Source organism: Ovis canadensis, chromosome 14 (assembly GCF_042477335.2).
Source record: "Ovis canadensis isolate MfBH-ARS-UI-01 breed Bighorn chromosome 14, ARS-UI_OviCan_v2, whole genome shotgun sequence".
Classification (NCBI taxonomy): Eukaryota; Metazoa; Chordata; class Mammalia; order Artiodactyla; family Bovidae; genus Ovis; species Ovis canadensis.
In genome coordinates this window covers 64,269,308-64,280,775 of record NC_091258.1, presented here as the reverse complement: position 1 = coordinate 64,280,775, position 11,468 = coordinate 64,269,308, and the positions used below count along the sequence as shown (strand labels likewise).

At 44.9% G+C, this 11,468-nt stretch overlaps 1 protein-coding gene across 1 annotated transcript; it reads right to left on the bottom strand.

The window, feature by feature from the left end:
• Window positions 1-9,455: 9,455 nt before the first annotated feature.
• LYPD4 (LY6/PLAUR domain containing 4) lies at window positions 9,456-11,093 on the bottom strand. The gene is made up of 4 exons (XM_069550938.1): window positions 11,027-11,093; window positions 10,680-10,823; window positions 9,909-10,235; window positions 9,456-9,658 (listed from the first exon to the last, which is right to left on the bottom strand). Exons 1-4 carry the CDS (start codon window positions 11,091-11,093, stop codon window positions 9,456-9,458), a joined length of 741 nt encoding a protein of 246 aa, XP_069407039.1.
• Between the last annotated feature and the right edge of the window lie 375 nt (window positions 11,094-11,468).

Genomic DNA, 11,468 nt, shown 5'->3' with positions numbered 1-11,468 from the left:
TTAGCTAATGCTATGGTAGCAACCATTTTGCAATACACTTGTGTTTGAAATCACCACAGTGTGCAACCTGAATAAGCATCGTATCTCCACTATATGGGGTTTCCCTGGTGGCTCAGTGGTAAAGAATCTGCTTTCCAATGCAGGAGATGCAAGAGACTCAGCTTCCATCCCTGGTCTGGGAAGATCCCCTGGAGGAGGAAATGGCAACCCACTCCAGAATTCTTGCCTGGTGAATCCCATGGACAGAGGAGCCTGGCGGGCTACCGTCCATAGGGTTGCAAAGAGTCGGCCATGACTGAGCAACTGAGACATATCTCAAAAAGACTGGAAAAAAAAAATTTTTTTTTAATCTATCCCCTTCAAAAAAGCAAGCAAACAAGACACAGCAACATTGTTTTCTAGAAAAATGGCAGTATTGCACTGAAAGTCAAGAACAACCCAAGAGTGCCCAGCGCCATCACTGCTGTACTGGGATGCCCCAACCAGCACAGATCGACTGTCATTATCCACAGATGCTTTTTATCTACACAGAAAGCTCTGCCCAAAACCCTGTAAACAAATTATTAGAAGTAATAATATAGTCTAGCAAAGTGTCTATCTTTAAGATCAATAAACTGTACAAAAATTTATTACATTTCCGCGTTAGAAACAAATAGAAAATGTAACTTTTAAATGACATCATTTATAACAATGAACACTATAGATTATTTTGGAATAAATTAACAAAAGATGTGCAAGATCCTAATGCAAAAAAATTTAAGCTTCCCTGAAAAATATTAAGGAAGACCTAAATAAAGAGATGTCCCATGTTCATGGATAGAAGGGTTCAGCTTCGTAAAGATATAGACTCTCCCCTAAATTAGCAGTCAATGAAATTCCAACCGAAATCCCAACAAGAATTCCTTGGAACTTGACAAGTTGGTCCAAATTTACACGGAAGTGCAAAAAGTCCAAGAATAACCAAGGTTCTCCTGAAGATGAAGAACAAGTGGGGAGGGGGAATGACTTGCCTTATCAGGTAAAACAACTTATTAAAAAGCTATAAAAATAAATACAGTGAACTGTTGGCACAAAAGTAGATAAATTGATCAATGGGAAGATAGGAATTCCAGAAATAGACTCACGCAAATATGAAACTTTGAAATACAACCAAGATGCCATTGCAGATAAATGGGGAAAGAAAGAATTATTCAATAAAAGGAGCTGGGCAATTAATTGTCTATATGAAAAAATGCAAATATCTTAAAGACATACAAAAATCAATTCTAAATAAATTAAGAACATAAATGCAAAAATTCAAACTTACTTTTTTGGAGGAAACAAAGGAGAGCATTTTTTGGATTCTGGGATAAATAAGAATCTCTTTTTTTAATGTTATTTCATAATGAGATAGTTAATAAGATACAGTGTATCTTATTGTGGAAGACAGTCTGAAACAAGAATGGAATCAGACTGCCAAGGGCTGTACTGTCATATTAAGCATGCAGCCTTTATTTTGTTTTAATTTTTTTTGCGGGGGGGGTCCCACTCTGTGTCTTACAGGATCTTAAGTTCCCTGACCAGGGATTGAACCCAGGTCCTGGCAGTGAAAGTACTGAGTCCTAACCAATGGACCACTGGGGAATCACCAAGAAGAATCTCTTAAGCAAAGCACAAAAAGAATCACCATAAAACTGGAAGGTTGATAAGTTCAACATTAAAATCCTTTTCTTCAAAACAGACCATAAGATATAAAGACAAATCATCTGACTGACAAAGAATTAGTACATAAGATATATGCATACCTAAGGAAATCCTATGTATCCAGACGAAAAGGTTAAACGATCGTATAGAAAAAGAATCCAAAAATAAAATAAAATAAATAGGCATTTTACAGATGAAGCACAGGCAATACACATCTGAAAAAATGCTCAACCTACTTGAGAGTACCTTAGATAGCAAGGAGATCAAACCAGTCATTCCTAAAGGAAATTAGCCCTGAATATTCATTGGAAGGACTGATGCTGAAGCTGAAGCTCTGATACTTTGGCCACCTGATGTGAAGAGCCAAGTCACTGGAAAAGACCCTGATGCTGGGAAAGATTGAGGGCAGGAGGAGAAGGGGATGACAGAGGATGAGATGGTTGGATGCTAGGAAAGATTGAGGGCAGGAGGAGAAGGGGACGACAGAGGATGAGATGGTTGGATGGTATCACCAACTCAATGGACATGAATTTGAGCAAACTCGGGGAGTCAGTGAAGGACCGGGAAGCCTGGCGTGCTGCAGTCCATCTGAACAATAACAGCTTAGTAATCGGGGAGATATAAATTCAGACCACAATGAGATGCCATTTTACATCCACCAGATTGGCAAAAGTTTTAAAGTTGGAAAAGTTGGAGGTCATGTGGATGAACAAGAATTCTTTACTCTCTACCAGCAATGTATAATTGCTACAAACACTTGGGAAAACAATTTGGCATTATTTCCCAAAGCCAAACAAACCTACAGCCCAGTATTTCCATACCTGATTGTACACCCAGGAGAATCTTACACATAAGCACTAGGGGACGTGTACAAGAACATTCATCACACTAAAAAGTGTCCCAAAACTGGGAGGGTGGGGAGAGGGGAAATCCAAGCATAATTGACAAGAATTAAATTGTGATACAAACAGCACAACAGGAGATAATACATCAGTGAAAATGCAGGAACAAAACCACACACTGGAACATGGATAAATATTAGATATATGCATTATTTAAAGTTCCAGAAAACTACAGATAATAAACCATTTTACAAAAGGAAACAATTCCAACAACATTTGTTGTTTAAATATATTATTCTTGAACTTCCTTGGTGCTCCAGTGGTTAAAATCCATCTGCCAATGCAGGAGACATAGGTTCAATCCCTGGTCCGAGAATACTCCACATACTACCGGGCAGCTAAGGCTGTGCCCATGCTCTAGTGCCTGTGAGCCACTACTACTGAGCCTCAGCACCCTACAGCCCATGCTCTGCAACAAGAGAAGCCGCTGCAATGAGAAGCTTGCACACTGCAATTAGAGAGTAGCCCCTGCTTGTGGCAACTAGAGAAAGCCCTCACACAGCAACGAAGACCCAGTGCAGCTAAAAATTAAATAAATATTTTAAAATAAATATATATTATGCATATATGATCAAAGTATGAAAAATCCAAGCCAAGTAAAATGTAGGGCGGTGGTTACTTCATGAGAGAAGGCAAAGAGACGTGATAGGAAGCGCTATATAGGTAAGATGCAAGTTCCTCTTGGTAGCCTATTTCTTAGATTGAGTGATATGTTTGCGGGGTTCATTAAATCGCACTCCATAGCCAGTCGTCTTGTTACATATAATCTTCTGTACACGGTAAATATGTCCCATCTCTCACATTGTGATTGGCCTCCCATCCACCTAAAGATACCATGCTTTTGACTCACCAGTTCCCTTTGAAGGTTATTGATGTTCTCAAGCCATTTGGCCTAATGAAATCAGAGAATCTATGGGGGTTTCCCTGGTGGCTCAGTGGTAAAGAATCTGCCTGCCAGTGCAGGAGACACAGGTTCAGTCCCTGGTCCAGGAAGATCTCACATGCCACAGAGCAGCCAAGCCCGTGAGCCACAACTACTGAGCCTGTGCTCTAGAGCCCAGGAGCTGCAACTACTGAGGCTGCTTGCTGCTACAACGGAAGCCTGCAAACCCTAGAGCCCATGCTCTGCAACAAGAGAGTAGCCCCTGCTCACCACAACTAGAGAAAAACCCTGGCAGCAACAAAGACCCAGCACAGCCAAAAATAAATAAAATCATTTTTAGAAAGAGAGAGGGAATATACACACATATGCCTTGGCCCACCCACGCCCTGGCTCAGCCCTCTAAAATGATCTACTAGCTCAGCTGGTCAGAAGTACAGACGAGGAGAAGCCCAGGGATAAATTTCACCTTGCAGCCTCTTGCCACAGGCTCTCTCTGGTCTCCATTCAGACCTGACTCACTTTCCATGACCTCCTTTGGCTCCCCAACCACCCTTCCAAAACTCATTCATAGTAATCAAGGTCCTCATGACAGTCCAACTTCTGAGGTCAATGGCAGGCATTTCAGATCTCACTTCTCCAAGTCATTAACAGAGGTAGGATTTGAGGCCTCAGGTAGTTAAACCTATTTCTTCCACTGCAAAATGGAAATACAGAAGTGACAATATCTTCTTCATAGTATTGTACTAAGAATGAATGAGGTAAGGCACAGAAAATGCTTAATGCCAAAGTCTTTGACTGTGTGTATCACAACAAACTGGAAAATTCTTAAAGAGATGGGAATACCAGACCACCTGACCTCCCTCCTGAGAAATCTGTACACAGGTCAAGAAGCAATATTTAGAACCGGACATGGAACAACAGATTGGTTCCAAATCAGAGAAGGAGTATGTCAAGATTGTATATTATCACCCTGCTTATTTAACTTATATGCAGAGTATATCATGTAAAATGCTGGGCTGGATGAAGCACAAGCTGGCATCAAGATTGCCAGGAGAAATATCAGTAACCTCAGATACACAGATGACACCACCCTTATGGCAGAAAGCGAAGAACTAAAAAGTCTCTCAGTGAAAGTGAAAGAGGACAGTGAAAAAGTTGGCTTAAAACTCAACATTCAAAAAACTAAGATCATGGCATCTGGTCCCATCACTTCATGGCCAATAGATGGGGAAACAATGGAAACAGTGACAGACTTTATTTGGGGGGGGGCCTCCAAAATCACTGCAGATGGTGACTGCAGCCAGGAAATTAAAAGACACTTGCTCCTTCAAAGAGCAAGTGTCCAACCTAGACAGCATATTAAAAAGCAGAGACATTACTTTGCCTGGTCAAAGCTGTGGTTTTTCCAGTAGTCATGTATGGATGTGAGAGTTGGACTATAAAGAAAGCTGAGCGCCAAAGAACTGATGCTTTTGAACTATGGTGTTGGAGAAGACTCTTGAGAGTCCCTCGGACTGCAAGGAGATCCAACCAGTCACTCCTAAAGGAGATCAGTCCTGAATATTCATTGAAAGGACAGATGCTGAAGCTGCAACTCCAATACATTGGCCACCTGATGTAAAGAACTGACTCATTTGAAAAGACCCTGATGCCGGGAAAGATTGAAGGCAGGAGGAGAAGGGGATGACAGAGGATGAGATGGTTGGGTGGCATCACTGACTCGATGGACATGAGTTTGAGCAGGATCAGGGAATTGGTGATGGACAGGGAAGCCTGGAGTGCTGCCATCTATGGGGTGGCAAAGAGTCAGATACGACTGAGCCACTGAACTGAACAGTAAACGCACCCTAAGTGTCTACCTCCCCACCTTATAACAGAGGGCAGAGTTAAACTGAGATTCCACAGGTAAATAGCCTAGCACAGAGTCTCCCATCACTATTCCTTACCTGTGCTCAGTCACGTCTGCAACCCCATGGATGGCAGCCCCTCCAGGCTCCTCTGTCTGTGGAATTTTCCAGGCAAGAATACTGGAGCAGGTTGCCATTTCCTCCTCCAGGGGATCTATCTGACTCAGGAATCGAGTCTGCATCTCCTGTGTCTCCAGCATTGCAGACGGACTCTTTATCCCTCAGCTTCCTCGGACACCCGCTTCCTCATCTACAAAACCCTACCCTATTTTGAAGGCCCGAAGTTGCAGGGTCTGGTGTATCTGCCGCCCCCTTATGGCCAGAAAGGGGACTTACATGGTCCTCTCCTAGGAGCCTACACTTGAACCTTAGGTGAGAACTAGCCACCCCCAGCACTCTTTCCTCCTATCTGCCAGCTTGCACGCACAAAAAAGCAACTAGCTGGCAGAGGAAGTCTTCCCAGATCTCCAAATGTCTCAACAAAATCCCCTCAGTAGGGACAGAGATCTTCCCAGGAGGCAAGAGGGATTCTACGCTGGACAGGTCGTTTAACCTTCCAGAGCCAGTTTCTTCTTTGCAAAAAGGGGATAAAACCGATCTCACTGGGCTCTTGTGAGAGTTGAATGAAATCCTGTATTTAAAACCCTAGCCTCAGATAAAACTCTAATTCAAAAAGATACATGTACCCCTATGTTCATACCAGCACTATTTATAATAGCCAGGACATGGAAACAAGCTAAATGTCCATCAAAGATAAATGGATAAAAATGGTGGCACTAGAGGTAAAGAACACACCTGTGAATACAGGAGACACCGTAGGAGACGCAGGTTCGATCCCTGGCTCAGGAAGTTCCCTGGAGGAGGGCATGGCAACCCACTCCAGTATTCTTGCCTGGAGAATCTCATGGAAAGAGGAGCCTGGTGGGCCACAGTTCATGGGATCAAAAAGAATAGGACATGACTGAAGCGACTTAGCACAGGACAGCACAGTGATACATGTATACAATGGAATACTCCTCAGCCACAGAAAAAGAATGAAATTATGCCATCTGCAGCAACATGGATGCAACTAGAAATTAGCAGACTAAGTGAAGTAAATCAGAAAGAGGAAAACAAATACCATATGGTATCACTTTTGCGTGGAAGCGAAAACATGACACAGATGACCCTATCTATGAAACAGAATATAGATAACAGACTGGTGGTTGCCAAGAGGGACGGGGTTAGGGGAGGAATGGAGGTGGGGTTAGCTGATGTAAACTTTAATAGACAGAACAGATAAACAACAAGCTCCTACTATATAGAACACAGACCTGTATTCAATGTCCTATGATAGACCAAATGGAAAAGAATATTTTTAAAAGAACATATATATATATATGCATATATGTGTGTGTGTCATGTCCAACTCTTTGCGACCCCATGGACTGTAGTCTGTAGCCCGCCAGGCTCCTCTGTCCGTGGGATTCTCTAGGCAAGAATACTGGAGTGGGTTGCCATTTCCTCCTCAGGGCATCTTTCCGACCCAGGGGTTGAACCCGTGTCTCTTACCTCTCTTGCACTGGCAGGTGGGTTCTTTACCACTAGAGCCACCCGAGAAGCTATGCATAAGTAATTCACTTTGCGGGACAGCAGTAACTAACACATGATTGTAAACGAACTTTACTTCAATTAAAAAAGAAAAAAGGCAACAACAACAAAAAAAAATACTGCCTGATATCACTTGTGAAATTATAAAAATGGCTGAACTTGTAGAAACAGAGATTCAAAAAGTGGTTGCCAGGGTCTAGGGTTGGAGGAAATAGAGAAAACTTGGTAAAAGAATACAAACTTTCAGTTATACAATGAATAGGGTCTGAGGATCTAATGTATAATATATTGACTATTGCTGATAATACTGTATTGTATAATTGCAGTTTGCTAAGAAAATAGAGGGGCTTTGCAGGCGGTGCTAGTGGTAAAGAACCCATCTGCCAAAACAAGAGACAAGACACAGCTTTCATCCCTGGGTCGGGAAGGACCGCTGGAGGAGGGCATGGCAACCCACTCCAGTATTCTTGCCTGGAGAATCCCATAGACAGAGGAACCTAGCAGGCTATGGTCCATAGAATCGCAAAGACTCGGACACGACTGAAGCAACTTAGCATGCATGCACACAGGAGAGTAGAGCTTGTGTTCTCACCAGAAAAAGAAAAAAAGGTACATATGTAAGGTGGTAAATAAATGTGTTAGTTAATACAATGGTAGGAGTCCTTTTACGATATATATGTATATCAAATCTTCATGTTGTACACTTTAAATATATTGCAGTTTTGTCAGTTACATCTCACTAAAACTGGAAAAAAAAGTGACCTTGCAGCATGAGTTTAGCTGGCTGAAAACATATCTCACCCATGTCCCACACACCCTTTGTATACAAGCCCATTTTAATAAATTTTCTGCATCAAAAGAAAAAAGAAACCCTAGCAGACACTAACACAATATCTGACACATACCAAATAGACTGTATTTAAAAATCACCCTGTTAAAGTAAAAATAAAAAAAAAATTTTAATAAATAAATAAATAAAAATCACCCTGAAAGTTGCAGTTTGAATTTTATTGTCTTTAATGGAAACAAGTCTTTATTAAGTCACTTTTAATATCAGAAAAATGAAACTCTTAAAATTCTCTTTATAATAAATTGATATCCATGCTATGTCTATCTCTTTTTAATATTTAAATATATATTTATTTGGCTGCCTCAGGTCTTCCCTGATGTTGTTGTTCAGTCGCCCAGTCATGTCTGACTCTGCGACCTCATGGACTGCTGCATGCCAGACCTCTCTGCCCCTCACCATCTCCCAAAGTTTGCCCAAGTTCATGTCCATTGCATCAGTGATGGCTCAGCGGTAAAGAGCCACTGAGTGGCTTCCCCTATGGCTCAGTGGTAAAGAATCTGCCAGGTGCCAGTGAAGGAGACATGCATTCTATCCCTGGATCAGGAAGGTCCCCTGGAGAAGGAAACGGCAACCCACTCCAGTGTCCTTGCCTGGGGAATCCCATGGACAGCGAGCGTGGCAGGCTACAGTCCACGTGTCCAGCATTGGACACGACTGAAGCAACTTAGCAGCACGCACCCTCCAGTCTTAGTTGTGGCACACAAGCTCCGGAGCTCACGGGCAATAGTTGTGGCATGTGGGATTAGCTGCTTCCTGGCCTGTGGGAATCTTAGTTCCCCCACCAGGGATTGAACCCGTGTTCCCTGCATTGCTAGATGGATTCTTAACCACTGGACCAGGGAAGTCCCTTTTTTAAAAATTATATTTCCTTTTTAAAAAATATTTATTTGGCTGCATCAGGCCTTAGTTGTGGCCAGTGGGATCTAGTTCCCTGACCAAGGGTTGAACTCAGGCCCTGCTTTGGGAGGACAGGGTCTTAGCCACTGGACCACCAGGAAGTCCTTTACCATTAAATGTGTGGTTTTAAACTTTACTCAAAGTGAATCCATAATCCCTATGGCTTCCCTGCAAGGCCTTCATTTTAAATACTGATCTGGCTGCACCGGGTTTAGCCGCAGCACGCGAGATTCTCAATTTTCGCTGTGGCTTGTGGGATCTTCAGTAGCAACATGTGAACTCTTAGTTACGGCATGTGGGATCCAGTTCCCCGACCAGGAATCAAAGCCAGGCCTCTGAATTGTGAACACAGTGTTGCAGCCATTGGACGGCCAGGGAGGTCCCAAGCCTTAATTTTAAAGGGGAGGAAATGGAGGCCCAGAAAATAGAGATTTGGCCAGGATCTCAGTCAATGGCTGAACCCAAGCTAGAAAACTAATGCTCCCAGGAGGAAAAGGGGAGCGTTTGGGTTCCTCCAGCACGCTGGCCATGATTCTGTCACTTTGCCAATGATCCTCCTCCCGGAGCACCCTTCACAGCGAGCACTGCACATTGCCTGTCCCTCCCCTCTGCCTGCCACCCCTCTTCAGCTCTTTCACAATCCCACAACCCGCAAGGCCCACAAGACAAGGCAGAAATGCAACTCTGTAACTTTATTTGGCTCTGTGAAAAGGGAGGGGTGTTGGCCTGGTCCAGCTAGATCCTCAGCCCTTGAAGGCAAAGAGGAGGCCTAAGAGGATGCCCCAAGAAGGACTCCGACAAGGGGTCCCTGCACCAGTGAACAGGGCCTTCTCTATGACGTTGACGACCTCAGTCACTCTGATGCTCCCGATATGGTGAAAATGGGCTAAAACACTGGAAAGTTCACGCGCACAGCCCATGAGGAGGAAGGTGGTATTGAGAAACCCTGCAAGGAAGAGAGAGGGCAGTCAGGGACACTTTCAAAAAGCAAGTGCCCTGCCCCTCCTTCCAGACACACCTCACCAACCAGGACACCTGCTCGCCCCTCAAAGACCCGGAATCAGGCACCTTCCCCTGTTCCCCTTGGAATTCTGTGCCATGACCCCCAGCACCTCTCCAAGCCCCACCCGCCTCCCTCAGAGATGGAGAGGCAGTAGGCATGGAGCAGACATCTGAGAAAGTCTGTGTCCTCTCACCTGCCTGGAATTTCACTGTGGAACTGTAACACTTAGTAGCGTCTCTGGGGCAAGACTCACTGGAGACGAAATTTGGGAGGCAGCTCTTAGAGTGCTCGCCCACACAAGTTGGGCAACTGTGGGAAGAAGATGTTAAAGTCTTGGGAGTCCTGGCCTTGAGGCGCAATATAGCATCCATGTTGGTGAGGTTATTGCAGAGATAGGTCCGGCAGACCCGGCTATAGGAGGCAACGGACAATCCAGGTGGCGGAACCAGGTAGGAGACTTGCGGGGGGTAAGATGAGGCTGGGCTGCAGCCTTTAAAACCCAGGATTCCCTTTCTGGTCCCTGCGGAGCAGAAGATTGGAGAGCTCTGATCAGTGTCATTGGCCACACCCAGTCCAACCTCCCACCCCCACTCCACCCCACCCCACCCTGCCCTTGCTGCTCACTCTGCCTCACCACCAGCTTTGCGTCTTCCCTCCTGTCCACTCGCTGCTCAGATCTCCCAGGTTTTATCTGCCTCTCCTCACCCCTCTCTCCACAGGAGGAGCCCCTCTGCTCCTCTCTCCCGTGTGTCCCAAACTTATCTTCTCTCCCACCTCCATTCTGCCCTCTTATCCAGCCCACAGCACAACCAGCTGGGTCCTGCCCCTCTCCTGCTGGTGTCTGGAAGTTGTTCCCAAAAATACCACGGGGTAAATATCTGGAACTGAGGTCCAGAGTCCCTGGGTGCTGGGAAGGGAGGTACAGGTCAGAAGAGCAAGCCAAAACAAAGCCACCCCCGCCCACCTGCCTCGATGAACACCAGCGTCTCCTCACAGCCCTCATTCAGTTTACACACCATGCTCCTCAACAGAAACCATTGCCACCTATGGAGACCTACAGCTCTGAAGAGTGAAGATGTCGCTTCATAGCACAGAAGAGCTTCAGCCCCTAAAGAGAGAATCTTTATCTGGTCAACTGCTCCTCACATTGCTTTCTCAACCCTTGAGCTGCCAATCAAGAGCTCAGCCTCCACAGATCTTGTCCCCCAAGGGACCCAGATAGTCAGGTTTCCCTCCCCCAGTGGCAGGAATCCAGGCCCCCATCCTCCCCAGCCAAGAGGGTCCCAAAGCATCCAGCCCCACAGGACATACAAGGCAGAGAGGAAATGGCCCCCAGGAGACAGAGCAGTTGCATGGGGCTGAGATGCTGGGGCCCCATGGTCCTGTGTTTGGGTCCTGGATTCTGGAACCAATTTCAATCTAGGTCTCAAACTCCGTTCTTGTTGGCCTCTAGATCACTGTTTCTGAAGCAGAAAGTTGATTATCAGTTCCTGTGACATAGGCTCCCTGAAACCTTCAGGGACACAGATCTTCATCTCCATGGTCTTTCCTCCAGCCTAACCTGAACCCACTCCATGAGCTTCTCAAATCCTGACTCTCACTCTCCCGCTTAGTTTCTGCTGTTGGAAATGGTGCTGAGCAGAGAAAGCTGGCTTATTCAAAGGATCACTATTTATACAGGCTGTTCTCCATCCAGAGACAAGGAGATCAGAACAACAAATGTGTGAAAGTCAACTGATGTATTACTAAGTAA

Excerpts from the sequence above, each read along its gene's own strand:
- LYPD4 (XM_069550938.1), bottom strand. The coding sequence starts at position 11,093 with ATGGGGCCCCAGCATCTCAGCCCCATGCAACTGCTCTGTCTCCTGGGG. Across the intron at positions 10,824-11,026 it reads GGCCATTTCCTCTCTGCCTT|GGGCTGAAGCTCTTCTGTGC; the intron begins GTATGTCCTGTG and ends TTCTCTCTTTAG. Across the intron at positions 9,659-9,908 it reads CACAGTGAAATTCCAGGCAG|GGTTTCTCAATACCACCTTC; the intron begins GTGAGAGGACAC and ends TCTTCCTTGCAG.